At 34.2% G+C, this 27,473-nt stretch overlaps 1 protein-coding gene across 4 annotated transcripts in view; it reads right to left on the bottom strand.

The window, feature by feature from the left end:
- Window positions 1–27,473, bottom strand: part of LOC114349354 (extended synaptotagmin-3) — an 84,588-nt gene that overhangs the window by 9,412 nt on the left and 47,703 nt on the right. For all 4 annotated transcript variants that reach the window (XM_028299700.2, XM_028299701.2, XM_050648098.1 and 1 more), the window contains 7 exons: window positions 26,327–26,472; window positions 23,506–23,626; window positions 14,073–14,243; window positions 12,214–12,296; window positions 8,722–8,770; window positions 8,577–8,666; window positions 2,084–2,170 (listed from right to left, as the gene is read on the bottom strand). In XM_028299700.2, coding sequence (XP_028155501.2) covers window positions 2,084–2,170; window positions 8,577–8,666; window positions 8,722–8,770; window positions 12,214–12,296; window positions 14,073–14,243; window positions 23,506–23,626; window positions 26,327–26,472 — 747 coding nt within the window. The remainder of the gene's footprint in view (window positions 1–2,083; window positions 2,171–8,576; window positions 8,667–8,721; window positions 8,771–12,213; window positions 12,297–14,072; window positions 14,244–23,505; window positions 23,627–26,326; window positions 26,473–27,473) is intronic.

Genomic DNA, 27,473 nt, shown 5'->3' with positions numbered 1-27,473 from the left:
CAGTGACGTTTATACATAGATTCACAATAGAGTCACAATAGATTAGGCCAGGTCCGAAAAATAGCGTGACGAGGAGCAGTTCGGGTCGGTGGTCTATCTATCTCTTTCTACCGGCGCTTAGCTTTCTCTCTCTAAGCATATGATGTCTGCCGCCTCTGTGTCACTGTCGTTCCATTACTCCCACCTCTTGGTAGATACGCTCACACTCGCACGACAGACAAAGATAGCTAGACCACTGTACTTGATATTGGCGTTACACCCCGATGCATTGAGTGGCATATCCCTAGCCAGATCTATTGTTGACATATCTCTGCGTTTATACTATCAAAAACAATAATTTTTATACACATATAGGCGCGAAATGTTGCCAAGTCAGTGACGTTCGATTTCTTGTTATAAAAAATAGATTTTTAGTAGTTCCAATGTGACACAAAATCTAGGCACGGGATAAAAAAGTTTATTTGAAGAAAGCGTATTTTTTTTTGTCTTTCTTAATGGCGGTACAGGCTCCTTTTTTTAATATTTTATTTATAGATAATATTTTATATTTTTATCAAAATTTTTTATATTTTATTATTTTCAATATTTTATAGAGTAATTTCCACATACTAACATATTTCTTAAATTGGACTCTGTACCGCCATTCTTTATTATATTGCGAATGTGTGTGCCAAATATCTCGACAAAATATTCAAAATTAGAGCCGCAATCTTGGAACGCGTTTGTTGCTACCTGTTGATCGCTACTGTTTGCTCTTAATCTATTGTACTTTTAATTATTATACCTGCTATTCAGTATGTGTACCTCTCGAAATTTAGTGATACTACTCAAATACAATGGAACTTTGTAATATGATTAAGATACGGTTTTCTCGAATAGTTTGTTAGCTAGTATAAATAAATTACAGAAAACAAAAATCATTTATTTTATTATTCCTAGCAGATAAATACACTAAGCATCAAAATTAACGCACTACCTTAAAAATGGGACACATTTGATGTCTCGTTTTTCCTAAACCTGTTGTCCGATTTGAGTGATTTTTTCTATATATTATAGCGTTATTCTTCAAGAATATCGATGTAATAATATTATTGCTAAAGAGGTAATTGTCATTGTATACCGGGTGTAACAATGATAGCGTGTTTTTCTCCTCAAAGTTTGGAACACCCTGTGGAATATTCTAGCGTATATAAAATATTGAAATTAAAACTGAACTGTAGTATTAGGCTTTCTTAACATTTTTCTTTTTGATTCATTATTCACTTATGTTGGATAATAAAAAAGTTAGGTACTTTAACAACTAGCAACGTTCTTCATCAATCAGGGTGTTTTTAAATAAGTGCGACAAACTTTAAGGAGTAATTCTGCATGAAAAAATAATGACCGTTTGCTTTATAAACATATGTCCGCAAATGCTTTGTTTCCGAGATACGGGATGTTGATATTTTTCTTACAAACTGACGATTTATTTATTGCTCTAAAACTGGTTGATATATGCAAATGAAATTTGGTAGTTTTTAAGAGGTAGTTATTGCGCATTTTCGGTGCATGACAAAGGAATGGTGGGGAAAAAAATTACGACCTGACGACCAAAAGGCTATCATAGATTCAATTTAAAAAAAAATGGGGTTTAAGTTAATGCTACTACTCGGTAATATGATGCTTAATAAGTTTGTGTCCTCGTAAGAGGACCAGAGTCTATTTTACTTAAAATCAGGCCCGAGGCACTACACAATTTTCGGGCCCACTAAATATAATTAATAATAATAGTAACTTTTTTAAATGTATTAATTATTTAATAGAAATACAGTTGCACCAGAAATTTAAACTTTTATTAACAATAAATAAAATTTATATTTAAATAATTAAACATATCATCTTTTCCATTTCCTGTTCGTAAAATGAAAGAATTTTAAAAATTTATTTTGTTAGTGCAATAAAAATTTTTTTGGTGATATTTCCGGGCCCTTTTACGATTGCGGGCCCGAGACTGGTGCCTCACACGGGCCTAGTGGTGAAATAGGCCCTCGGCCCTGAAGAGGACGCTGTGCCTGAAAGGGTTAAATAAGGGGGAAATAATTACCTTTAAATTCGTTGCAGAATCTATGTACACGATTAATAAAGCCGAACTCATATGGGAGAGTTGCAACTGCTGGCTTTCATATAAGGCCTAGAACAGTTTTATGTATTAGTCAACAAAAACATATAGGCCTGAATCCCGCGTACCAAAAAAAAAGTTTATTAAAAGCAAGCTGAAAATTTGTTAATAGTTAACAGTGTCTAGTCGGACAAAATTTGATGTAGGTACGGGAACACTGTAACCAGGGCCGGATTTAAGGGGGGCAGGCTGGGGAGCTGCCCGGGGTCCCCACAAAGCCCCAAACTTAAAAAAATCAGCACATTATTCACATAGAATAATTTTTGTCAATCAATTAACTGTAATATTCCGTTATATGGAAGGTTTCTCTCCAATTAAAATAGTTATTTATGAAGCAGTTCCTTCGTGAAGTATGCTTTTTGCGGACGCACGCGATATTTAGAGCACGAGCGACAACGAAGCGAGTGCTATACATCGCGTAAGTTCGCAAAATGTACTTCACGCACAGTTTCATACAATATTTTATCTACTCTTCGATAAACAAATAAAAAAAGTATAACTCTTCGTCACTGGAATTGATCTGTATTCTACAATTTTTAGAACTTTGACATTTAAAAATCCTAACTACTTTCAAACCACAAAACTGTCAAAAATTTTGTTGTAATAAGTCATTGCTCATATTGTCATCACCAGGACAACGCGAAAGTTAAGGATATTTGATTATATGAAAGTGTGCCAAAAAACCCATTGAAAGTGTGCGAAAAAGTAAATCCCATTTAAAATACATTGTTACTTCACACACACTTTAAACCCTTCACGCACTGCTATCTATAATGACAGTTTTCACAAACTAAAAACTGATACATAATATGAAATAGAGTAGATAAATGTATTTTTGTCAAATTACGGTCATAAAGCAGAAGATATATTTAAGACATTCTTGCAAGAATATGATATCGATTTGAAAAGCTGCAGGGGACAGTCCTACGACAATGCGTCAGTTATGAGTGGAAAATACAATGGTGTTCAGCTAAAATTTAGATAACACAATATCTAGGCGTTGTACTTTCGATGTGTCGCCCACTCTCTAAATTTAGTTGCTAAAGCTGCAGCTAAGTGTTGTCCTGCTTCCATAGAATTCTTTGACTATTTTAAGGACTGTATGAACCCTATGTATTTTTCACTTCCTCTACATATAGATACAACTTGTTAATCGAATGTTTAAAAACGTCTTTAAGCGAGAGACACGCCGACCATGGCAGAAATATTATTTTTCCTAAAAAAGAGTAAATACTACTAGATGGTCGTCTAGAAGTGATGCCGCCAAAGAACTAGTTAAAGGTTATAATCAGATTAAAGGAGTATTATCCAAAATTTCAAAAGATGATGGGCAACAATTTGAAACTCGTAGTGATACAAATGGTTTGTATAATCGAGTGTGTTTACTGAAAACAGGGATATTTGCAATATTTTGGAATGAAATCTTAGAGAGGATAAACAGCACAAGTCGTATATTCTCCAAGATCCAAATATTGACCTTAATTCGGGAGTGGAGGCACTTAAATCAATTAAAAAATTTATATTCTTTTAAGGAATATTTCAGAGACTGAAATGACAACATCAGAGAAATTTAGGACTCAAAATTTTATAGCTATTATAGATCACTTCATTTCCTCTTCAAGTCATAGGCTTTCGGCATATGAATCCATTCATTCCAATTTTGGATTTTTACATTATTTGCAAAATTAAACTCCCAATGAAATTGAAGCTCACTCACTGAAGCTTACCGACAATTATAGCAATGATTTAGATAAAAACTAGGTGTTGAACTAGTACAATTTGTAGAATTTTTCAATTCTTCGGCTCATCAAATATAAGTAAAGAACTTCAAATGTACCGACGGTTAAAAGAGAAAAATGTGAATGATGCGGTTCCAAACGTTGTAGTGACACTTAGTTTATATTTAGTTCTGATGGTAACTAACTACAGTGGAGAGAGATGATTCTAAAAATTTAAGTTAATTAAAAATCGACTTCGGTCCATGATAGCCCAAGAGCGTTTGAACCATCTCTTTATAATGAGCATTGAACACAATGCCTTAAAGCAACTAGACATGTCTGACATAATCAAGGAATTTTCAGTTAAAAAATCTCGAAAAGTACCCGGACTTTATTAACCATACCATAGTCATAACAAAAATTTGTTTAATGGTAGGGGGTAGGGCCACACGCCAATTCTGCCTTGGGGCCCCACTGCCTTAAATCCGGCTCTGACTGGAACAGGGAAAGTTTTAATTGTGAAACAGGTTTCAAACGTCAGACTATGGAAACGTAACATGTATTTTGTTCGATAGAACTTCCAATTGATTTGTTGCCCTTTCATTAAACTCTCATGCAAAAATCAGACTGCTATTTATTACGAACATAATTCCTGTCATTTGACATGTTCTACGTGTCGGACTTATTAAAATGCCCAACATATTTGTCGAACAAACATTTTTCATATATTATACAAGGTGTTTCATAGGGAAACGGAAATACTTTAATTGTGAATAGAGGTCACCGAGGCGGTTCTAGGTATACTATATTTTTTGCCCTACCGACGTTTATAATCGAGTTACAGGGTGTTAATCGATTTTACCAATTTCTTTCCCAAGCCATAACTTTAGAACCACCCTGTATATTTTTTTGATATTTGGTACACATGTGTCTCATCCAAAACCCAAACGACCCACATACTAATCACAAGAAAAATCCAGGTCCGGATTAACAAAAAATTATAAAGTAATTGTGACCTTAAAACAACACCCTGTATATTCAAATTTTGAAAATCTGTTTGCATATTTGAAAAGAGCACAAAAAAACTAAGTTTAATGGTTCGCTTCAATTTTTCGGCCAGACAATTTTATGACTTTAATTTTGATATTATATTGAATTTTTTAAGAACTCTGCCATTAAAAAGCAGGTATTACTAACTTTTAGTTATAAATTATTAAAGTTAATGAATAAATACTCATGTTAAAAATAATCAATACTTATTTACCACATTTTAACGACCCAATTACTAATGACAAGAAAAATCCAGGTCCGGATTAACAAAAAAACATAAAGCAATTGTGATCTTAAAACAACACCCTGTATATTGAAATTTTCAAAATTTGTTTGCACAATTGAAAAGACCACAAAAATCTGAGTTTATCGGTTTGCTTTAATTTTTTGTGAAGGAAATTTAATGACTTCAATTTTGAAATTAAATATATTGATACTTTTAAGAACACTGAAATTAAAAAGCAGATTTTTAAAGCAATTTTAACAATAAATTATTAAAGTTATTAAATAAATACCCGTTTTAAAAATAATCAATACTTATTTACGACATTCGAACGACCCACTTACAAATCACAACAAAAATCCAGGTCCGGATTAACAAAACAATATGTATAAAGTAATTGTTACCTTGAAACAACACCCTCTATATTGAAATTTTCAAAATCCGTTTGCACATATAGTCCAGAAAGCCACTGCGCATCCGCTAGGAAAAATATTCTAATTCGGATTTTTTGCACAATCTTACTCAAAAAGGACTCCTTTTAACAAATTTGCATGTTGCCAGGACCAAAAGGTGGTCAAAAATTTTTTAAACGTTTTTTTTTTTTGTTTTGTTCCTAAAATTATTTTTTTTGCATGGAAAAAAGTTTTTTTAGGTTTTTTGGGTCATTCCAAACAGAAAAGGTCTTTAGTGACTTTTCTCTAAAAATGATAGTTTTTGACATATAAGCGATTAAAAATTGAAAAATTGCGAAATCGGCCATTTTTAACCCTCAAAAACTATGTGAAAAACTGAAAATTTGAATGTTGCCAAGGTAGGTAGATATTCTCTAAACATCGATTGATGAAATCCCGAAGAGTTTTTTGCAATACAATATTCAAAACTCCTTTGTTTTTTAATTGCTAATCAAGCGTGAGCGACACTATTTTCCACCGACAGTATGGTGCAAATGAAAGGAATAAATTCGTTATTTCGTAAACCTACGACTTTAAGGAAAAATCCCGAAACAGGTCGATTTTTATTTTTAAGTTATGATATTGTGGCATATATGGTATACTAGTGACGTCACCCGTCTGGGCGTGATGACGTAATCTATGATTTTTTTAAATGAGAATAGGGGTAGTGTGGTAGCTCATTTGAAAGGTTCTTCAATTCTCTATTCAGTAATATAAAATTTACATAATTGTTTATACAAGGTGTCCTTCTACTTCTTTTTTTGTCAAATAATTTAATTTAATAAAAAAATTTTGGACACCCTGTATAAATAATTATGTAAATGTTTATATTACTGAATATAAAATTGAAGAACCTTTCAAATGAGCTAGCACACGACCCCTATTCTCATTAAAAAAAATCATCGATTACGTCATCACGTCCAGATGGATGACGTCACTAGTATACCATATATGCCACAATATCATAACTTAAAAATAAAAATCGACCTGTTTCAGGATTTTTCCTTAAAGTCGCCGGTTTACGAAATAACGAATTTATTCCTTTCATTTGCACCATACTGTCGGTGGAAAATAGTGTCGCGCACGCTTGATTAGCAATTAAAAAACAAAGGAGTTTTGAATATTGTATTGCAAAAAAGTCTTCGGGATTTCATTAATAGATGTTTAAAGAATATCTACCTACCTTGGCAATATTCAAATTTTCAGTTTTTCACATAGTTTTTGAGGGTTAAAAATGGCCGATTTCGCAATTTTTCAATTTTTAATCGCTTATATGTCAAAAACTATCATTTTTAGAGAAAAGTCACTAAAGACCTTTTCTGTTTGGAATGACCCAAAAAACATAAAAAAAACTTTTTTCCATGCAAAAAAAATAATTTTAGGAAAAATACAAAAAAAAACGTTTAAAAAATTTTTGACCACCTTTTGGTCCTGGCAACATGCAAATTTGTTAAAAGGAGTCCTTTTTGAGTAAGATTGTGCAAAAAATCCGAATTAGAATATTTTTCCTAGCGGATGCGCAGTGGCTTTCTGGACTAATAGGTATGAAAAGAGCACACAAAACTAAGTTTAATCGTTCGCTTCAATTTTTTGGCCAGACAATTTAATGAATTTAATTTTGAAATTATGTCTAAATTTTTAAGAACTCTGGGAACTCATAATAAAAAAATCGATATAATTTCAAAAGTAATTTCATTAAATTGTCTGCACAAAAAATTAAAGCGGGACATTAAACTTAGTTTTTCGTGCTCTCTTCAGGTGTTTTATCAAGGGTACAATTACTTTGTATTTTTAAATATTTTGTATTTTGTTGTTAATACGGACCTGGATTTTTCTTGTGATTAGTAAGTGAGTCCTTCTAACGCAGTAAATAATAACTGATTATTTTTAAAATGAGTATTTATTCATTAACTTGAATGATTTATTATTAAAAGTGCTTTAAAACCTGCTTATCAATTTCAGGGTTCTTAAAGTTTTGAATATATTTAATTTCAAAATTAAAGTTAATAAATTTTTGCACAAAAAATCAAAGTGAACCGATAAACTCGGATTTTTGTGGTCTTTTTAAATGTACAAACAAATTTTGAAAATGTCAATATACAGGGTGTTGTTTCAAGGTCACAATTACTTTATGTTTTTTTTGTTAATCCGGACCTGGATTTTTCTTGTGATTAATAATTGGGTCTTTCCAATGTGGTAAACAAGTATCGATTCATTTTAACATGAGTATTTATTCAATAACTTTAATAATTTATAATTAAAAGTTAATAATACCTGCTTTTTAATGTTGAGTTCTTAAACAATTCAATATAATTTCAAAATTAAAGTCAAAAAATTATCTGGCCGAAAAATCGAAGCGAACCATTAGACTTAGTTTTCTGTGCTCTTTTCAAATATGCAAACAGATTTTCAAAATTTCAATATACAGGGTGTTGTTTTAAGGTCACAATTACTTTATAATTTTTTGTTAATCCGGACCTGGATTTTTCTGGTGCTTAGTATGTCGGTCGTTTGGATTTTGAATGAAACATATGTACACCAAATATTAAAAAAATATACAGGGTGGTTCTAAAGTTATGGCTTAGGAAAGAAATGAGCAAAATCGATAAAACACCCTGTAACTCGGATATAAAAGTCGGTAGGGTAAAAAATTTAGTACACCTAGAACTGCCTCGGCGACCTCTATTCACCATTGAAATATTTCCGGTCCCCAATGAAACACCCGTATAAAGTTTGCTATTGAATAAACTTAAAAACAACCTGCTGGTTTTTACAATCATAAACTTCTCAGGATGACACGTTCCACAATTAAAATCACGTTTCACAATTAAAACTTCCCCTGTTCCAATGTTCCCGTACATCAAAGTTTGTCCGACTAGACACCGTTGCTATTAAAAAATTTTCAGCTTGCTATTAATAAACTTTTTTTTGGTACGCGATTCCAGGCCTACATCAGCGATCTTTATGTTTATTACAGCTTTTAGGTTAGAGTAATCCGTCGACAGTGTTAACCAATTTGTCCTAATGTGAATATCTCCGTGTTTAACGTCTTCTAGAACCAACCACTAAAATAAAATTATTATCTCAATAAAATGTCAAGTCTACAGGATTTTGGTTTACCATATCGCTTAATTCTGCTTTAATTAAAGATGCTATGTCCACGGATACCCTAAAAAATAGTTAATACAAAAATTATTAAAGATTTGATTCATACAACACATATGATTTTACAGAAAATGATACATGTGAGTGGATACACAAATGATATATATGTGTTAACTAAATTTTAAACGATTAGACCTTAAAAAAATGTTTTTAATGCAGACGAGATGGGTCCGGATGAAGAAATTAAAACTCGTATAGAAATTGCAAGAGGAGCATTTATGAAACTTAGATCTGTTCTGAGCAACTCTCAGCTGAATTTACAACTAAGAATCAAATTCCTAAAATGTTATTTGAATCCTGTATTACTGTATGGATGTGAAACCTGGATCATGAAGGTTAACATGATGAACAAATTAGAAGCCTTCGAGATATGATCATATCGTAGAATGCTCAGAATATCTTGGGTTCAACGCATTTCAAACAGAGAAGTCTTAAACAGAGTAGGTCAAGGCGAAGGTGACTTAATGAAGATGATAAAAAGGAGAAAACTTTAATATATCGGGCATATAATGAGAGGTAGCAGATACAGGATGCTACATTTAATACTCAACGGAAAGATCTACAGAAAAAGTGGAATTGGTCGGAAGAAATATTCATGGCTCCGAAACTTTCGTCAATGGACTGGTTTATCAGCAGATCAACTATTACATGCCACGCAAGATCGAGAACGGTATCGGCAAATTGTCATGGAAGCTACCCACGCCTAAAATTTGTGCACGGTACTTAAAGAAGAAGAGACGGGCCACTACTATCGAGCGCTACTACAAAGAACATATGAATTTAAAAATGACAAGTGCTAATGTTAATGACAAGTGGTATTGTTTCTGGATAATGCTACATCTCACTTCAAGATTCCACTGGATAATGTGACACTTTATTTTGTTCCACCCAATACTACTTCATATTGCCAACACTTTGACCTAAGCATTATCCAGAATTCTCAAATGATCTATAGAAGCTACTTTATTAAGATGCTTTTAACTTGTGTAGACAGTAGTTTTCCTCTTCAAGAAATAGAGAAATACATTACCATAACCAGGGGCGAATCCAGAAAACTGTGTTAAGGAGGGCACAAGGTTCAAACTTATACAGACTGCATATAGTGGAGTCCTTTTTGTTTTCTATATTCATCGCCTGCTATCTTATAAATTGTAAAAGTCGCAGATTAAGGATTATAAGGATGTACCAGAAATAATTTCCAACAAGAAGAGTTTCAGATTTAAGTAATTATTTACGATTTTAATTTTTATTGTAATGGTGGATTCTGTATCTGAGACTTTTCAGTTTATTTAAGGGATGTCGCTGAATTGCGTCCCAATGTGGATTTCAAATGATCTTTGAAATTTACCTTAAATCGATAGGCTGGCTCGTTTTCGCTTCAGAGGTGTACACGCTAGCTCTGCTGAGGAAGCCTATAAGGCAGAAACAGCTGTCCAGGGATTATTCATCCCTCTGAATCGAAAGCAAGCTAAAACCATCTTTTACTCTTCTTATTTATCAAAAATTTTGAAGTTGATAATTTTCGACTATTTTATAAAATAACAATTTTCTGATAAATTGCATTAATGAATTGCAATTAATTAATAGTTATTTAATTAACACGTGTATTAATAAGGGCGATTAACAATTGAGATATTTTAAGGCGTGAGCGGAGCGAGCGTGTTAATGTTCGAGATTGTTAATCGCCATTTTAATTCACGAGTTCATAAACTTTTCCGTCGACCCTACTTTTCAGAAATAAAGATATATCCATCTTTTAATTTTTCAAATACACAGAATTTTAAACAATAAAGTAAATAATGACATACAATGACAGATAGTACTAACAGCGGCTACTTGATTTTAAATTTTTTAGTGTGAATATAAATAGGTATATGTTTGGTTGCCTACACCACAGGTCACTGCCAATCACAGAGCGTTTAATTAATTTATGCAAGCAATGTATGTTGTGTTGCCTATAATGAAATCGTTCAGTAATAGAAAATCATTCCATAATTGGGGTCATTAATCAATGATTTTGAGGCAGGCGCGGATCCAAGGAGGGTCAATGGAGTCAATTGCCCCCTCCTCGAGACTTCGCCTGGTGTTGTATTTTTTTAAAGAAAGAGATAATTACGATTGAAAATAAATAAGGGGTTTTTATTGTCCTGTTGATAACTGAATAACTGAAACATAAAACAGAATTCCTTCTCCGAAGTACGTGTTCTCAGTCGTACTGTATGGTGTCGAGTCTTGGACTGTGAATGAAATCGATCTAGGAAGGAGGAAAAGGCAGTTTTTGTTTTTATTTGATTTAGAGTTGGACCGTCATCTGCAGATAGCTATTTCTGCATGTCACGCGTCCTCGGTAGAGCTATGCAGTCACAACTCTAAACCAAATATCAACAGCCTGCCTATTTAAGGGAAATCATTGCGATGCAATGATTTCACCTTTTAGAGGCAAACAGCGACATCTCTCGTAAAACGAGGAAGACGAAAAGCCCTAGATACAAAGTTTACTACAATTAAACAATTAAAATAACTGAAATAAAAATTATGAACACAATTTTAAATCCAAGACTTTTCTTTAAAATCGATCTACTTCAATCGCCTTGAGGTTATGAAGATCGAAATGTGGTGCTATAGAAGAATTTTAAAAGTATCTTGGGCGAAGAAGATTCGAAACTCCACCATACTAGAACGTCTCAGCAAGACTACTGAGATTATAGAATAATCTATAAAAATATAGGTTGCTACAAAATATTATGCAAGTGAAAATAGAAGCCAAACGCAGTCCAGGACGAAGAAGCACTTCGTGGTTGATTTAGGGTGACAGTGAATAAAATAATTAAGATAACTATGATATAAACCAACGTTCTGAAAGGACATGGTACATGAAGAAACAGAAAGTAATAGCCCATTCCGAAAAAAATCCTGCGTACGCGAGTGACGAGAAAATTTTTATTTCATTGCCCCCTCCTTGCAAGGTTGCTGGATCCGCCGTTGTTTTGAGGGTGTTAAAATTGATCATAAATGGACGGTCGACGGAAAAATTATATTTAATACGTAAATAAACAACGTATAATGCACATCAGTTGCGTTAATTTTCCTATGTTCTCTCTTAAACGACCACTCCTCTTTAGCGACCAGCTGTTAATTTCCCAAGCAATGGCGGATCCAGCATCGTCAAGAGGGGGGGGGCGAGTGGCTAAATTTCTATGAAAAATAAAAGAATAAATGAATGTTTTTACAATTTTTATATACATAACTTGGATTCGAGGGGGGGGGGGCAATCGATCGCCTCCATCGCCCTCCCCTGGATCTGCCATTGCTGGGGTGGTAGCTATTGGAAGGTTTTACTTTATCTAGCATATGTTTAAATAATTCTGTGTGTTATTTGAATTAGTTGTACTTTGTTATCGTTGGAAGATATTTGCCTAAAATAATAATAATGAAATAATAACATACCTTCCTAAAAATTCATCATCGGTCGCATCTTCATCCCATACTGTTATTAAAATTTCTTGTCCAGTAGATTCTAGGATGACAAACTAAAAAATTTAAAAATTCTTTTACAAATAATAATATGAATATCAGGCTTTTAGAATAGCTAAAGCTTTAGGATACCTATGCCCTAGATATAGAAACTTTTAATGTTAGCAGTGTTCGAAACTTTATTATTTTATTCTATAATTTTCAACATCTCGATATTCGCAATTGGATCTATCCACCTTATTTTCAATATTTTTCTGCACACACACACACTCACATACTCGTACAACCCCAGCCTCGGGGGACACGTGTGTTCCATTGGAACAGTGTGACCCACATGTCCGAAGATTAAACCGGTAGTGGTACCTATCTGACCCCCCAAGCTATACCACCATCCCTCCCAATCGAAGGACGTAACGAATGGGGAGGCTTTGTACTGAACGTTACTTTGGATGCCCTGGGTAATGGGACACCTCTGCAGTGCCGGCGCTAGGGAATAAGGTGCCCGCCTGCAAAACTAGCACAGGCGCCCCCCTCCCCCACATACACACAGATACTCGTACAACCCCAACCTCGGGGACATTATGTGTGCTCTAATGGAACAATGAGATCTACATGTTCGAAGATTAAACCGGTCACACTGCGTATCCTGGGAGTAATACCTCTCTGATCGCCCATAACCTGGAGTGGTATCTATCTGACCCCCAAGCTCTACCATCACCCCTCCCCATCGCAGTATTTAAGGAATGAGGAGACTTTGTACTGAACGCTACCTTGGATGCCCTGGGTAATGGGACATCCCCTGTATTACTTTATGTGGTTAAACCACCTGATTTTAGGGGTAGCTAGAAGAGCTTTTCTCCCTATTAATGTTTCTCCCCGATAAATAAAGTTCGGTTACAGTTTTATTGGACCCATCATCTGACAAAACAACTTGACTTTAAATTTTTTAAGAAATTGGCTAAGATAACTAAGATTGTTTTTTTGTCATTTCTCCTTTTTCGGATTTTCTTTTTCGATTTGTGCCCCAGAGAATTTTTTTAAATTCATTTTTATTTAAATTTAATCAAATAAAAATAATAACTTTAAAGCGAGCACTACACTCTCGGCGAAGTTACTTCGCCAAAGTTGACCGAAGTCCGAAGTACCGTCACTACACACTCGTTCTACTTCGCGAGGAACACATTCACGCCGGGCGATAAGGACTTCGTTCCTTTGACTTCATCGCAGAGACCGCCACCCAATGGAAGTAGGCCAAGGCACAAGGCACAGCAAAGTAGCATAAGGCGGCTGTCTACACTCTCGTACTTGTTGAACTTCGATCGACTTCGCCGAGAGTGTAGACGGCGTTTAAAACCTCAAGATTATGCTTCTGCAGTAATGTGAAACCGTAATTTAATAATAGTGCTCGCAAGCAAACTTGTATGGTTGAAATATGATATCTTTGACCAATAAATTATATTACTAAATACATGATAAGAATTATATGCTGCATTGCATATTTGTGTATATTTTACATATGTTATATGCAAAATTAACACACAGATTAGGGTATTCTGGCGAATTTAAGCCACTTTTAAAAAATGAATGTTTCTATTTTACTATTTTGCAAAACACCAGTGGAAAAAAAGCTCACTCTGGCACCCTCTAAACAGGGGCGCCCTCCTGCAGTGCATCCCTTGCAGGCCCGTTGTCGCCGGCCCTGCACATCTTTATGTGGTTAAGCCACCTGATTTTAGGGGTAGGTAGAAGAGCTTTCCTCCCTATTATATTTTTCTGAAAGATTTTACTTTTTTGTATTTCAATTTAACTGTAAAAGTGACTTTTAATCTTACCTCACACCAATAATCCCATTTTGGATTAACGTTGGATTGTATAGTCTCAGTCTTGAAACTTTGTTCTCCTACTACTAGCTGAGCATACGGGTCTGATTTGCTTTTACCGGTAAAAGTAATATCTTTCTTTACCAGGTCTTTTGCTTCTATTACATGGACTCTAAGAACTCCCTATAATAGAAAATCAATAATTTAATAAAGATGAACATGAACAAGCTACTATTTTCATTGAGAGTTAATCAAAATTTTAGTTTATTTTAACGTTTACACTTCCATCTGAGAAGTGAAAGTACCGCCTATACCTATACCCCCGTCGAAAAATGTTATGAGACAAAAAAGAAAAATTGCGTTTTTTCGTGTTGTTTTAGCTCTCTAGCAAGTAACATTTCGATAGGAAATGTAATTTCGAACTATTCTGTAGATGTATATGTACGAAAAATGTATAGAATTTATCCTAATGCACCCTGGTGCATAGGAATTCATTCATCCCTTTCTAAAAAACGCACCCGTTAAAATTGTAACACTCCGCGGATTTTTCATATTTGGGGATCCACCTACCCTTTAACGTTGTAATTTCTTTTAGCTCTATTTTTTAAACATAATAAGAGACAAACGCCTAATAAGAGGATTCGACTGTATACGGTTTAGATAAAGAGTGATTCAGTGAAACAGTACGATTTGACAACGCTGCTGACGATAAAATAGAGGAGCCGCGGGCTTGCGACGTAAATGTTGTGAATCTAGCTAGAGAGTGGGAAGTTTAGTTATCATGGAGAAGTGATCAGGTGAACAACACGCATTTGCTGTGAAAGCTTATTACAAAAATGGTGAAAGGTTTGTGCGTGTACACTTCGCTTCATAAAAAAACTGGTACAACTCTTATAACCGAAATTCGTGTTTTTCAAGTTGTGTAAGTTGATCTTGTCAAATGTGTCATTCTAATTTCTAGGGCAACGTTGCCAATTCAACGAAAACATATCAAACCAGGTAAAAACTGGGCTGTGCGACAGATCGCAAGTGACAGTCAGGCACATTTATTTAAACATGCATCCTAAAAAATTCTCATATTAATTTTGTATTTTCCATCATCTCAATTAAGTACCCTTACATTGATTCGTGGTTTTATTATAATTTATGAGAATATTTCAATTCAAAAATAATGATAAATAATAAATCTAGACGTGATATTAGATTGTTATGTTTAATTTCAAATCGAGAGGTGTGATTGGTTCCTCGTAAAGTGTCGCACAAAACTGTATTGAATTGTTTAAAGATCCTTCAAACATTTTGGACATTAACTTTCTCTGGTTATTAAATTTATTAGATACGGTTTTTTGTTGTTAGTGATAAAAATAATACCTATCTACAGACTTTATACATTTTTGAACGTTATTTTTTTATTTAGATTTAGCGCAATTCCGTTATCTGTGATGGCAACAACGAAGTAATTCACGAACCATTGTGTCTAGTCGGAACACAGGTTTACATTGGAAAAAAAGTGTACCAGTTTTATATGACGCGAAGTGTACAACGAACATAAGTTATGAGACTTGGGTTAGGAACTTTGAAAGTAGATGTTCAACATCACAAAAAAGAGCTGGCAGTGTCAAAACTACTCGCACACCACAGAATATTGAAGCGGTGCCAAATTCATTACACGCGAGTGCTCGAAGACCCCTGCGACGACTCACATGTAATGAATTTGGCACCGCTTCAATATTCTGTGGTGTGCGAGCAGTTCTGACACTGCCACTCTTATCTGTGATATTGAACCACTACTTTCAAAGTTCCTAAACCAAGTCTTAATAGCCATGTTAGACGGAACTGCAGCGCGGGGTGGCAAATGATAGTGTAAACAAAATACTCGTTGTACACGCACAAAACTTTTACCATTTTTGTAATAAGCTTTCACAGCAAATGCGCGTTGTTCAGAAGACCACGCCTTCATGATAATTAAACCTCCCACTCTCTACATTCACAACGTTTACGTCGTAAGCCCGCGGCTCCTCTATTTTATCGTCAGCAGCGTTGTCAAATCGTACCGTTTCACTGAATCATCTTGTATTTTCGCATACTCTGACAAGACAATACGTGGGTGGTCCGATAAGTAGTTAGCTTCTTCGCCCAATTGCGCCACTATCACAAGAAGAAATCTACAATTGTGTAATACATCCTTGTAGACGGCCTATATCAAAATCTCAGCTGATTTGGACCGCAGTGAAATCAAAGAGCGCTTGGATGCCATGTATGGTGACTTTTCTACTTCAATGGCGACAGTCAAAAATTGGTTTAACGAGTTTCAACGTGGTTGCACGTCGTTATTTGATAAGTCACGCCCAGGTGCCCCGAAAACAGTTACCAATGAGGATCACGTGAAAGAAATCCCTGATAATTTTCTCACCCTGGGCAATAGCGCAACCATGAGACCACTTCAGATCAGTGTCGGAGGCTGCTTAAGCATAACTTAAAGGAGTTTCTACGTTGTTTCATGTTTCATAACCGCCCACGAAGCATGATTCCACTTATGCACACCAAGATCAAGGAACAGTCGATAAGGCGTCACTCAGCGAAGTTTTCCGCAGAGGGCGAAGACTGTCCAATCGTCCAAAAAGATTACTGCTACCATTTTCTGGGATTCACAAAGGTGTGACTTGTATCAACTTCCTGGAAAAGAGCAAAACGGTCACAGGGCGTTACTATGCCGCATTAATGGGCCGATTCGACGCCGAATTACAGAAAAAACAGCCCCCAATTGGTCAAGAGAAAAGTTCCTACTCTTCCACCATGATAACGCGCCGGCTTACACCTCCGCCGTCGCCATGGCCAAATTGGTCGAATTGGGCTACGAACTGTTGTATGACTTCTTTTTGTTTCCAAACTTGAAAATGTCACTCGCCGAGCAGAAATTTAAGGCGAATGATGAGTTCATCACAGGCCACTTTGCAGATCTCGAGAAAATATTTTTTAGACGGGTTATTAGAAAGTGGAGCATTGTTGGGTCAAGTATATCGAGCTAAAAAGGAGGACTATCTTTAGGAACAAATCACCACTTTTCCAAAATTTTGTTTTTTTTTGGAAGCTAAGTACTTAAGAGCATTAAAACGGCAATAGAAAAGACTATCGAATACAATTGACCACTCGTTTTGGCTTTTGTAGATTTCCATAAAGCCTTTGACACGGTAGAATTTTACAAAATTCTGGAAGCACTACAAGCATGCCGCATTGACTAACGATACACAAGGTTAATTTACAATACATACAAGAACGCAACTATGTCGGTGAAACTACATAAAAACACGGACCTATCCCAATCGGCAGAGGAGTCCGACAGGGCGATACCTTGTCGCCTAAACTGTTTACCGCAGTACTAGAATATGCTTGTAAAAAACTTAACTGCGAAGAGCGAGGCCTGAATATTGACGGTAGAAGATTAACAAATTTGAAATTCGCAGACGACATAGTTTTATTCTCCGACAACCTTAAGGAGATATGTACAATGCTACATGAACTTCAGTTAGTGTGTGCCAGTGTAGGTCTTAAAATAAACATCTCCAAAATAAAATTCATGACTAACCTAGTACCTAGCTGAAATATCAATATTGGAGACAACGAAGTAGAGCTAGTGGAAAAATACATATACCTTGGACACGAAATAAAAATTACAAGAGACAACCAGACATGCGAACTACGAAGAAGAATAAACCTAGCATGGGCAGCCTATGGAAAACTCGAAAGACATCTTTAAAAGCGATATACCAATTTCTTTAAAACGTAAAACATTTGACAAATGTGTGTTGCCTGTGATGACTTATGGTGCCGAAACTTTGACATTGACAGCTACAACTTCTAAAATGCTGCAAATAGCCCAGAGGAAAATGGAAAGGTCAATGCTGAGTATATCGCTTCGTGACCGAGTTAGAAATGAAGACTTAAGACGAAGAACAGGAGTTACCGATGTAATTTATTGCCACCCTGAAATGGAACTGGGCCGGACACGTCGCCCGAATTAGTGATGCGAGATGGACGAAGAGATTACTTGAGTGGAGGCCGAGATTAGACAAAAGAAGTAGAGGAAGACCACTTACTCGTTGGACTGACGATCTCAAGAAATTGGATGCAAAGTGCTCAAAACAGAGCACAATGGACAAACATGAGGGAGGCCTATGTCCAGCAGTGGACGCAAAGGGCTGGATGATGATGAAGTACTTATCGGACCGCCCTAGTAATTTGTACACAAAACGTATCCTGTAATCATCGAATAAAAATATAGATGTTATAATGATTACGAAAAGTGGGTGCGTTGTTGTTTGAAATGATATATTTTGGGATGGTAATTAAATATTTGGTTTATTTGATCTATTTCAAAATTCAAACGAACTGTGTTAAATATTTTCACAAACTTTACGCTTTATCTGTTATTATCTAGCTAGAGGCTAGTAGCCCAGTAAATGAACCGGAAATTCGGCGATACCGTGTAATTTTCAGGGGCAACTCCGAATTGCATGAAAATTTGGATTTAGGTTCTACTTACCCTCCACTTCAAAGTTGAAATTGTGTCGTTGGTTGCTTTTACTTGGGGGTGACAGTCACCCCTTCTCGGGGGTGAAAAAACATACGTTCAAGATAAGACCGGAACTGGATAAATTGACTTATTTTAAGCAACTTTTGTTCTATAGAGTTTTTTACTTAAGTCAATACTTTTCGGGTTATTTGCCATTGAAAATGTTGATTTTTTGATAAGAAAACTACGTTTTCAGACGGTTTTTCGCAAATAGCTCAAAAAGTAAATATTTTATCGAAAAAAAACATCCTTAGCAAAACTGTAGCTTATAAAAAACCCCAAAAAATGATGTATCAGTAAAGTGTATCAATGAAATAAAAACAAAGTTGTAGCTCATGGAAAATACGTTTTTATTCGTCTAATTCCAAATCGAATATTTCAAGGTGAAATCACCGAAAAATTAAGCACTTTTCGGGAAAAACCCATTTAAACCATTTTAAAGTGTTTATAAAAAGCTTTGTTTTAATTGTTAACAAAAGTTTTAGCATTTAAAATAAGCGAGTTACGCTCAAAATAAAGTTGGCCCTCTTTTTTTTTGTAAAACATCATGAAAATCACGCCGTGTTTAGCTCCCAAATAAAATTAATCGCTGCTGCTTTACAAACAATTTACTTACCTATCTATTTTTTATATGATCTGTCAGTTTCACCGGTTTAAAGTGTTTATTTTTGAAAGGGTTATAATTGAGAAAGCTTGAATGGGTCACTTATCACGAGTGTATGCAAATTTTGAACAGCCATATCTTAACCAATTTTTGTCTTACGGAGAAACAAAATAAAACTAGCATATTTATAATAGCAAAACCTACATTTTTTTACTCTTTAAGATTTTTCTTATCACTAATATTTTTTAAGTTATTTTGAAAAAATTAAATTTTTCAAAAATTTTTAGAAATTTTTTTTTAATATAAAACCAAATGTTTTCAAAAATAAGCACTTCAAACCAATCAAACTTACAAATCATATAAACAATACACATACAGTTAAAATAAATGGTAAAGCCAAACTATTAATTTCATTAAGGGTGATAAATAGAGGGAGGTTTTCACGATTTTTTTTACCAAAAAAAAGGGGCCAACTTTTTTTCAACTCGTTTATTTTTGATGCTGTAAACTTTTGTAAAAAACAAGTAATAAGCCTTTTTCGATACTTTAAAAATGTTAATAAGGTTTTCCCGAAAATCGCTTCTACCTTCGGTGATTTCGCGTTAAATTATTCGATTTGGAATTAGACGAACAAGAACGTATATTTCATGAGCTACAACTTTGCTTCTACTCAATTTGTAGACTTTACTTGTACACCATTTTTTTCGTTTTTTTATAGGCTACACTTTTGCTAATAAAATTTTTTTCGATAAAATATTTACTTTTTAAATTAGTTGGGAAAAACTGTCTGAAAACGTAGTTTTTTTGTCGAAAAATCAACATTTTAAATCGCGAATAACTCGAAAAGTATTGACTTACGTAAAAAACTTTATAGAACAAAAGGTGCTTAAAATAAGTCAGTTTATCCATTTCCGGCCTTATTTTAAACACGCGTGTTTCACCCCCCGAGAAGGGGCAAATGTCGCCCCCCAAGTAATAGCAACCAACGGCACAAATTCAACTTTGAAGTGGAGGGTTAGTAGAACCTAAATCCAAATTTTCATGCAATTTGGAGTTGCCCCTGGAAATTACACTCCAAAACGGTCATTTATTGGGCTATAGAGCTTTGTTGATTATCTATTTGTCGAAATAAACGTTATAGTATTTTTATAAAAAATGTTTGCAAGTTGCAACTGATTTTATATAAATATACGTGTGAGATTTATTTAAACGGTTAATTACTTCAACCCGTTCTAGCAAAATAAGCAAGTAATAAAAATGGTCTATAATCTAAAATTATTTAATACATTCAATAGAAATTCATAAGAACAGAATATAAGCGAAAAGCTATCGAGGTAATTCTTCACCTGGGGCCATTTACCTATCTTAAGGGGATGGGTACGTAGTTTCGGCTCTAATGCTATTTAAATGGGTTTCATTTTTTTCGAATCCTGAGAAAACTAATAAGTATTTTTTAAAAATTTAAACGCAGAATGAAAGATTACGTTCTTACCGAGGGCAGAAAGTCCCTGAAAACTTCTGTAATGTTTATTTTATTAAGTTACAGGGGTGAATAACTAAGAGAAAATGTAGTGTGATTTTTAATTTCAAATATCTCGTTCAAAAGAAACTTTTTATTTATTCTAAGGGACTTTCGGCTCTCGATAATAATTTAGTCTTTCATTCTGCGTTTAAACTTTTTTAAAATATTTATTATTTTTTCAGGATTTAAAAAAAACACCATGTCCGTGGTGATATTTTCCAAATCGAACATTCGCTATCCTTTGTCATACAACGCACTGAGTCAAATAGAATATGATGACAAGACAGTGACAATTTTAAATATTTGACATGGCATCGGGAATATTTTGAGTTGTTGATTAAATATTGATAGTGTATTTGATAAATTTTTGTTTTGCTATTTACGGACGATCCAAGCAGATAATTGACCAGGATATATTCTGTGATCCAAGTATTTTGTTGTTAAAGATGTTCAAAATTGTAAGCGTTCCATAGTAACAATATATTATTAAAAAATCACTTTATCACTATTCCTCTTTTCTCGATTGAGTATTAGTTTTTGTTGTATAGTATATAAATTATTACAATCACTGAATACATAATTAGTGAAAAAATTATAAGTAGTAATTGCACAAGAGCTCTAAAATTATTGAATTTTTCCCGAGTGACACTTTGACAGTTTTAATTTCACGAGCCGAAGGCGAGTGAAATTATGTCAAAGTTTCACGAGAGCAAAAATTCTATATTAATATTAGAGATCGAGTGAAATTTGTTGCGATTATTTCATGAATAAAACTGTTTAAAACCAAAATTTTATTGTAATTTATTTATGTAAGTAAATTAGTACTGTTAAACACACAGTTGATATAAAATATTTTACGGTTGAAAGTCATCACTTTTATAACTTTTAAAACTTTAATTATCATTAATGTCACTGAATGTATTTTTTCGTAGCCACGAAGGGAATCTGACGTAATATACTTGACGACGGGATATTATCAAAAATTATCACCTTAATTTGCATTTCTGTAGCTTTATATTGGTCAAAATCTCCTATGAATGAAATAATCATATTTATTAACTGAATAATAATTTGCAATTATACAAGTAACAGTTATCCAAGAACATTCAAAGGCCATCTCTTTAAAGTTAATGATGACATTGTCAAGTAGTAATGTTTACATATCCATACTAGTGAGAATTTTACTACACGTGATTTGCCGTGTAAAGACAGAAAAAGTAGGGATAGCCGTAAAATATTTGCGAATTATGTACCGATGGCCTTAAACCATAATTCTCGTATACAGTGATGAGCGCGCTAATAACCGGCAGAATAGCGCAAAAGATGGAAAACATAATACATTGTGAAGTGAAAAGAGATGAAACTAGTAGAAGTGGAAATTATCAGTATAAACGTAAAAATTATCATTACATTACATAGTTTCCCACCTTTAGACGTATCGAAAGGGTATGAAAACTGTCATTGTGACAGGAGAATTTTATAAAATACTCCTGTCACAGACGTCTAAAGGTGGGAAACTATGTAATGTAATGTTAATTTATAGGTACGTTTATACCGATAATTTCCACCTCTACTAGTTTCATCTCTATTTATTTCAGAATGTATTATGTTTTTCATCTTTTGAGTTATTTTGCCGGTTATCAGCGTGCTCATCACTGTATATACATATGCATATGCGAAATGGTAGTGGAGCCCAAGCGGGGATTTTCGCAGTTACTCGAGCGAGCATATTATCACATGGGGAGAAACCTTGTACCCTGTAAATTTACCCCTACCATATATTGGATCTTAATACAGGGGAGGTCGTTAAGGGGAGCCCGAAAAAAAAATATATCCTTAAAAAAACTAGACATCGTCAGATTAAGATAAGGTAAGTTAAGTACATGCAGAACAATGTAGATTTAAAAAATCTGACGGTTTGACGGTAAGGAAATAGGTGAGTCACAAAGTTTCACAAGAAAAAAGCGAATATTTCGAGAAATAAAGGTCAGATTTAAAAACAAAAAAATATCACAATCTCCCACGGAGAGGGGTGGGGGGTAAATTTAAAATTTTAAGTAGGAACCCCGCGATATTTCGCGAAATGAACATCAGATCGAAAAACAGCAAAATGAACGTATTCAATATTTTGAAAAATCTATCGAATGACACCAAACACGACCACCCACAGAGGTGGGGTGGGGGATTACTTTAAAAATTTAAATAGTAGCTCCATTGTTTATTGCAGATTTGGATTCCTTACGTAAAAATAAGAAAATTTTATTCGAGACATTTTTTCAAATTACGAATAGATGGCGCTGTAATCGGAAAAAAATTGTTGCAAATGGAAAATTAGATTAAAAAAAGAAAAGTCCCCACTTAAATAAAAAACTTACTTAATTTTTTTTTATTTAAAGTTGGAAATAATACTATTTGGAAATTGAAAATAGTGTAGATAAATCTCGCACTATAAATGTATTTTAGGATATTGTTATTACTGCTGGTAAAAACAATATATTCCACGAAGAACCTGAATATCTGAATATGAAAATTTTTCAAAATAATTCAAAATCGGCTCTGCCGCATCCATATGCGTAGTGCCATGCCTGATTTACCCTCACACAATATGGAGTCAATGTCACCAAATTTGTACGTAAAGAGATCAAAGGTGGCCCGTCAAACTGAGAAATAAATAATACTTTGCAAAAATTATTTTTTAATATTGTATTTACTTACGTAAGAAAATTGTAAGATCTCATTAACTTACCGCTGGATTTGGTGTATTTAGTTGTTCACTGCTTACTTCAGGAGTAAATTTAACTGGAAATTTGTTTGGTAATACCATCAACGACGCAACCGTAGCGCACACACACTTTCTCAAGGATTCGCTAGAATATCAAAAAAATATTAGCCCGGAAACAGACGAGCCACTCTGCAGCAGTACTCTGTGGCGCCACAAAGTAGCTTAGACAGGCGATTTTGTAGCGCTAATAATTTTGTAGTGGACGTCACTGGCAGCGAGAATCGGCGACAATGACTGGTCGTTGTCGCTCCTGTGGCTATTGGCACGTTCCACTTACATAATAATTAGGCCAGAGAGAAACGAGGCACCCTGCAGCGATACTCTGTAGCGCCACAAAGTGGCTTAAACAGGCGATTTTGTAGTGGACGCCACTAGCAGCGAGGATCGGCGACTGTGGCTGGTAACTTTTTTTTTATTATTTATTTTTTTTTATTTATTTATTGTTTATACATATGACCTGGCCTCTAGTGACTAATTCAGGTCGTTTTTTCCTGATGTGATTACAGATATTTTTATATTTTTACATTTTTTACTAAATTACTAAATCTAGTTTTTACAATTTATTACTTAATTTGCCATAATCTATTAATTTTATGTTTTAAATTTCTTACAATTTTTAATTTTTGTTAAACTTATTTTTCAATTTCTCTTATATTTTTTGACCTATAATAATTTATAATTTACTATATTTATTAATATATTTTATTAGCAGACTCTACCCAGAACGTGAAGTGTAGCTCTTCATCCCTAGGCGGAGCCTGCTAGTATTTTCTTTTTTTATAAATCTAAAAACTATAACAATTAAAATTAATATTAAATTTCAACAAATATACATTTAACAAATTTAAATATATAATATACATTTGTTAAAATATTTTTGGTACCATCAACTCCCTTCTAAGTTATAAAGACAGTCCCTCTATTTTCAGAAGAGAGTTGGTAGTCTTTTTTTTAATTTAAATCAATTTAATTTATTTTTAATTATATATTGTGGCTGGTAACTGTCGCTTGTCTGAACTGCGACGTTTAATTTACATAAGAATTTACGACTAATCATCGGAAGCTACTTTGTGGCGCCAGAGTAGCGCTGCAGAATGATACTTTTGTTTCTGGGCTTAGGTGTATAATTAATGCGGTTAAATACAGTTACGACAACTCTTACAAAAATGCAAAAATAGGCATGGATACCATAGAAATGTATTAAAACCGACTTCAAAACTGCAGAATAAGTCCAAGACTATAATTTACCTAGGCTAAATTCTGAAACTTGACAGAAAGATTAGAAAGAAAGAAAAAGTGGAAAAATTACTAGAAGATCAAAACTGGTATGGACAGGCTTTGAAAGACTCTGGATACTTAAGAACTTCAAAATACCTCAATACTTGAGGAGCAGTGTTCAACCATTGCATCCTTTCTATCATGACATATGGATATCAAACCTGGACCCTGACTAACGCAAATATGCAGAAAATAACTCCGACAGAAAGGACAATGGGTATACCACTATCAGATAGAAAGAGGAACGACTAGGTAACATCAAAAACAAAAGGCGAGGATATTACAACAAAAATCACCAAACGACTTACTACATAGGTCAAAAAGACCAACATTGGAACGCTACTATGCAATATTAGTCATTAAAAAGGTAGAAGAACAAGAGGAAGACCACAGTTGAGACGGGTAGATGACATAAAAAATAGCCGAAAAAAAATTTAAAGTATGTTGTTCAAGATCGAGATCGATTGACGGAGTTGGGAGTGGCCTACATACAAAAATGGACGATATAAGTGTAAGAAGAAGACCATTGAAATGGAAAGTGTGATATGTGAGATTCATAAGAAGGAAGATAAATCAGAACACGACAATAATTATTATGGATGAATTACAATGATCAGAATAAGATCTAGGACGAAATAATAAAAAAAGTAAGAACTAAAAAGGATACCAAATGTGAGAAAAACACCTTAAAATAATCCGCTATGCAGACAATGCAATACTAATCTCTCAAAGTGAAGATGATTTACAACGTATGCTGCCAATTTAATATAACCGTCACAAGATTTAACACGTTAATTTCCTAAAAAAAGACAAAATGCATGGTTATAACAGCAGATCCAATAAGATGTAAATTGGAGCTGGAAGGTCAGATAATAGAACAAGTGATGGAGTTTAAATACCTAGGCATCACACTATCTAGCTACGAAAGGCTCGAAACAGAAGTGGAAGATCAAGTGAATAGAGCAAACAGAGCCGCAGGTTGCCTGAATGACACAATATGGAGAAATAAAAATATCGGAAAAGAAACGAAAGGCAGAATTTACAAAACAGTCATCAGACCAATAATGACATACGCGGCAGAAATACGACCCGACACAGAGAGGACAAAAACAGCGGAGATGAAAACCCTTCGAAAAATCGATGGTAAGACTCTATGGAACAGAGCTAGAAGTACAGATATACGACGGAGATGCAAGGTGGATAACATTAATAACTGGGTAAGAAACAGAAGAATAGAATGGAATGACCACATAAGCCGAATGACAACAAATAGGGTAGTCAGGACAGCGAGAGACGGTTTCCAATAGGAAGACGATCAGTGGGAAGACCACGAAAACGATGGAACGACAACTTACTAGAGGCACATTGAAAAAACAGACAGAGCCATGTCTATACAAAAATAAGAAGAAGAATAAGATCTGGGAGGGAAGTGGGTATAGAAAAGACAAAGTACATAAGCAAATGGTGTGGGCGTATGTATGTATAAAACAACGTTACCAAAACTTACTTTATTCCAGGTACATCCAGAATACCAGCAATTCCGTCTAGCTCGAAATCTATATCGGGATTATTAAGGAAAAACAGCTGTACACCGCCTATCAATGGAAAGTGGCGAATAAGAGGTTTGAGCACTATTCTTAATTTTCCATACATCTAAAACAATTGCACATATTATGTTTGTATTCTGCTAGTAAAGCAAAATCTGTCATCTTAACTAAAAAGTAAATGGGTGATTCCATTTCAAATCACTCAACTTTGGATCAAAAAAACTTTTGGATCTCCGATTTGTCTGAAAATTGGTATATAGCATCTGCGGGATGTAGAAATAAAACATTTAAGGTCGAATTGTCTTCTTTTTTTTTTCTCAAAATGTTCTTTTAAGCGATTTTACAGTGATTTGGTATTTATTTAAACAAATTTGCATTTTCTATCGTAAAGTATCAATGGCAAACATAATATTTTAATAGGAGGGACTCAAAAATGGCATTATAACAAGTTATTTTGATTCAAAACAAGTCTTTGATCAAATTTTATAGTGTAGAAAACGTTAAATTACCGTTTTTTACATTTTCCTCCATTCCCAAAATACATCATAATCGATTTGGCTGAAAATTTGCCCACAGATAACCGAAACATAGGACTTAAGTGGTTAGAAGGATTTGAATTATATTACTATAGGTACCAAAAACTTACATTTTTTTTGTAGTTGCAGTTTTTATTTGTAAAATTGACATGAATAGATTTAGATGCATTTAATTTGATTTTCCATTTTCCAGTTATGTATTTTATTTATTGCCAACTATAATTTTTCTGCTGCTTCCTCGCTGGTATCACCTACTGATGTATCATCTGCAAATGTGACTATAGTATCATTTTCCATTTCAGGTATATCGTATGTGTATAACAGGCAGAGGACAGGACCTAATACGCTTCCTTGAGGGACTCCTGCTCTGATTTCTTTTAGATCAGTGTAGACGTCTTCTTACTTAATTCTGAAATATCTGTCAGATATGTATGACTGAAAAATTTCTGAATATTGTTTAGGCATAAGAATTTTAAGTTTGTAGACTAAACCTTCATGCCATACTTTGTCGAAGGCCTTAGCTACGTCTAAAAAGATTGTAGAACAGACTTTCTTTTCTTCTAATGATTTC

This window comes from Diabrotica virgifera, chromosome 4 (assembly GCF_917563875.1).
Source record: "Diabrotica virgifera virgifera chromosome 4, PGI_DIABVI_V3a".
In the NCBI taxonomy this organism is placed as follows: Eukaryota; Metazoa; Arthropoda; class Insecta; order Coleoptera; family Chrysomelidae; genus Diabrotica; species Diabrotica virgifera.
Note: the sequence above shows the minus strand (reverse complement) of the source record. Positions and strands in the feature narration are given on the sequence as shown.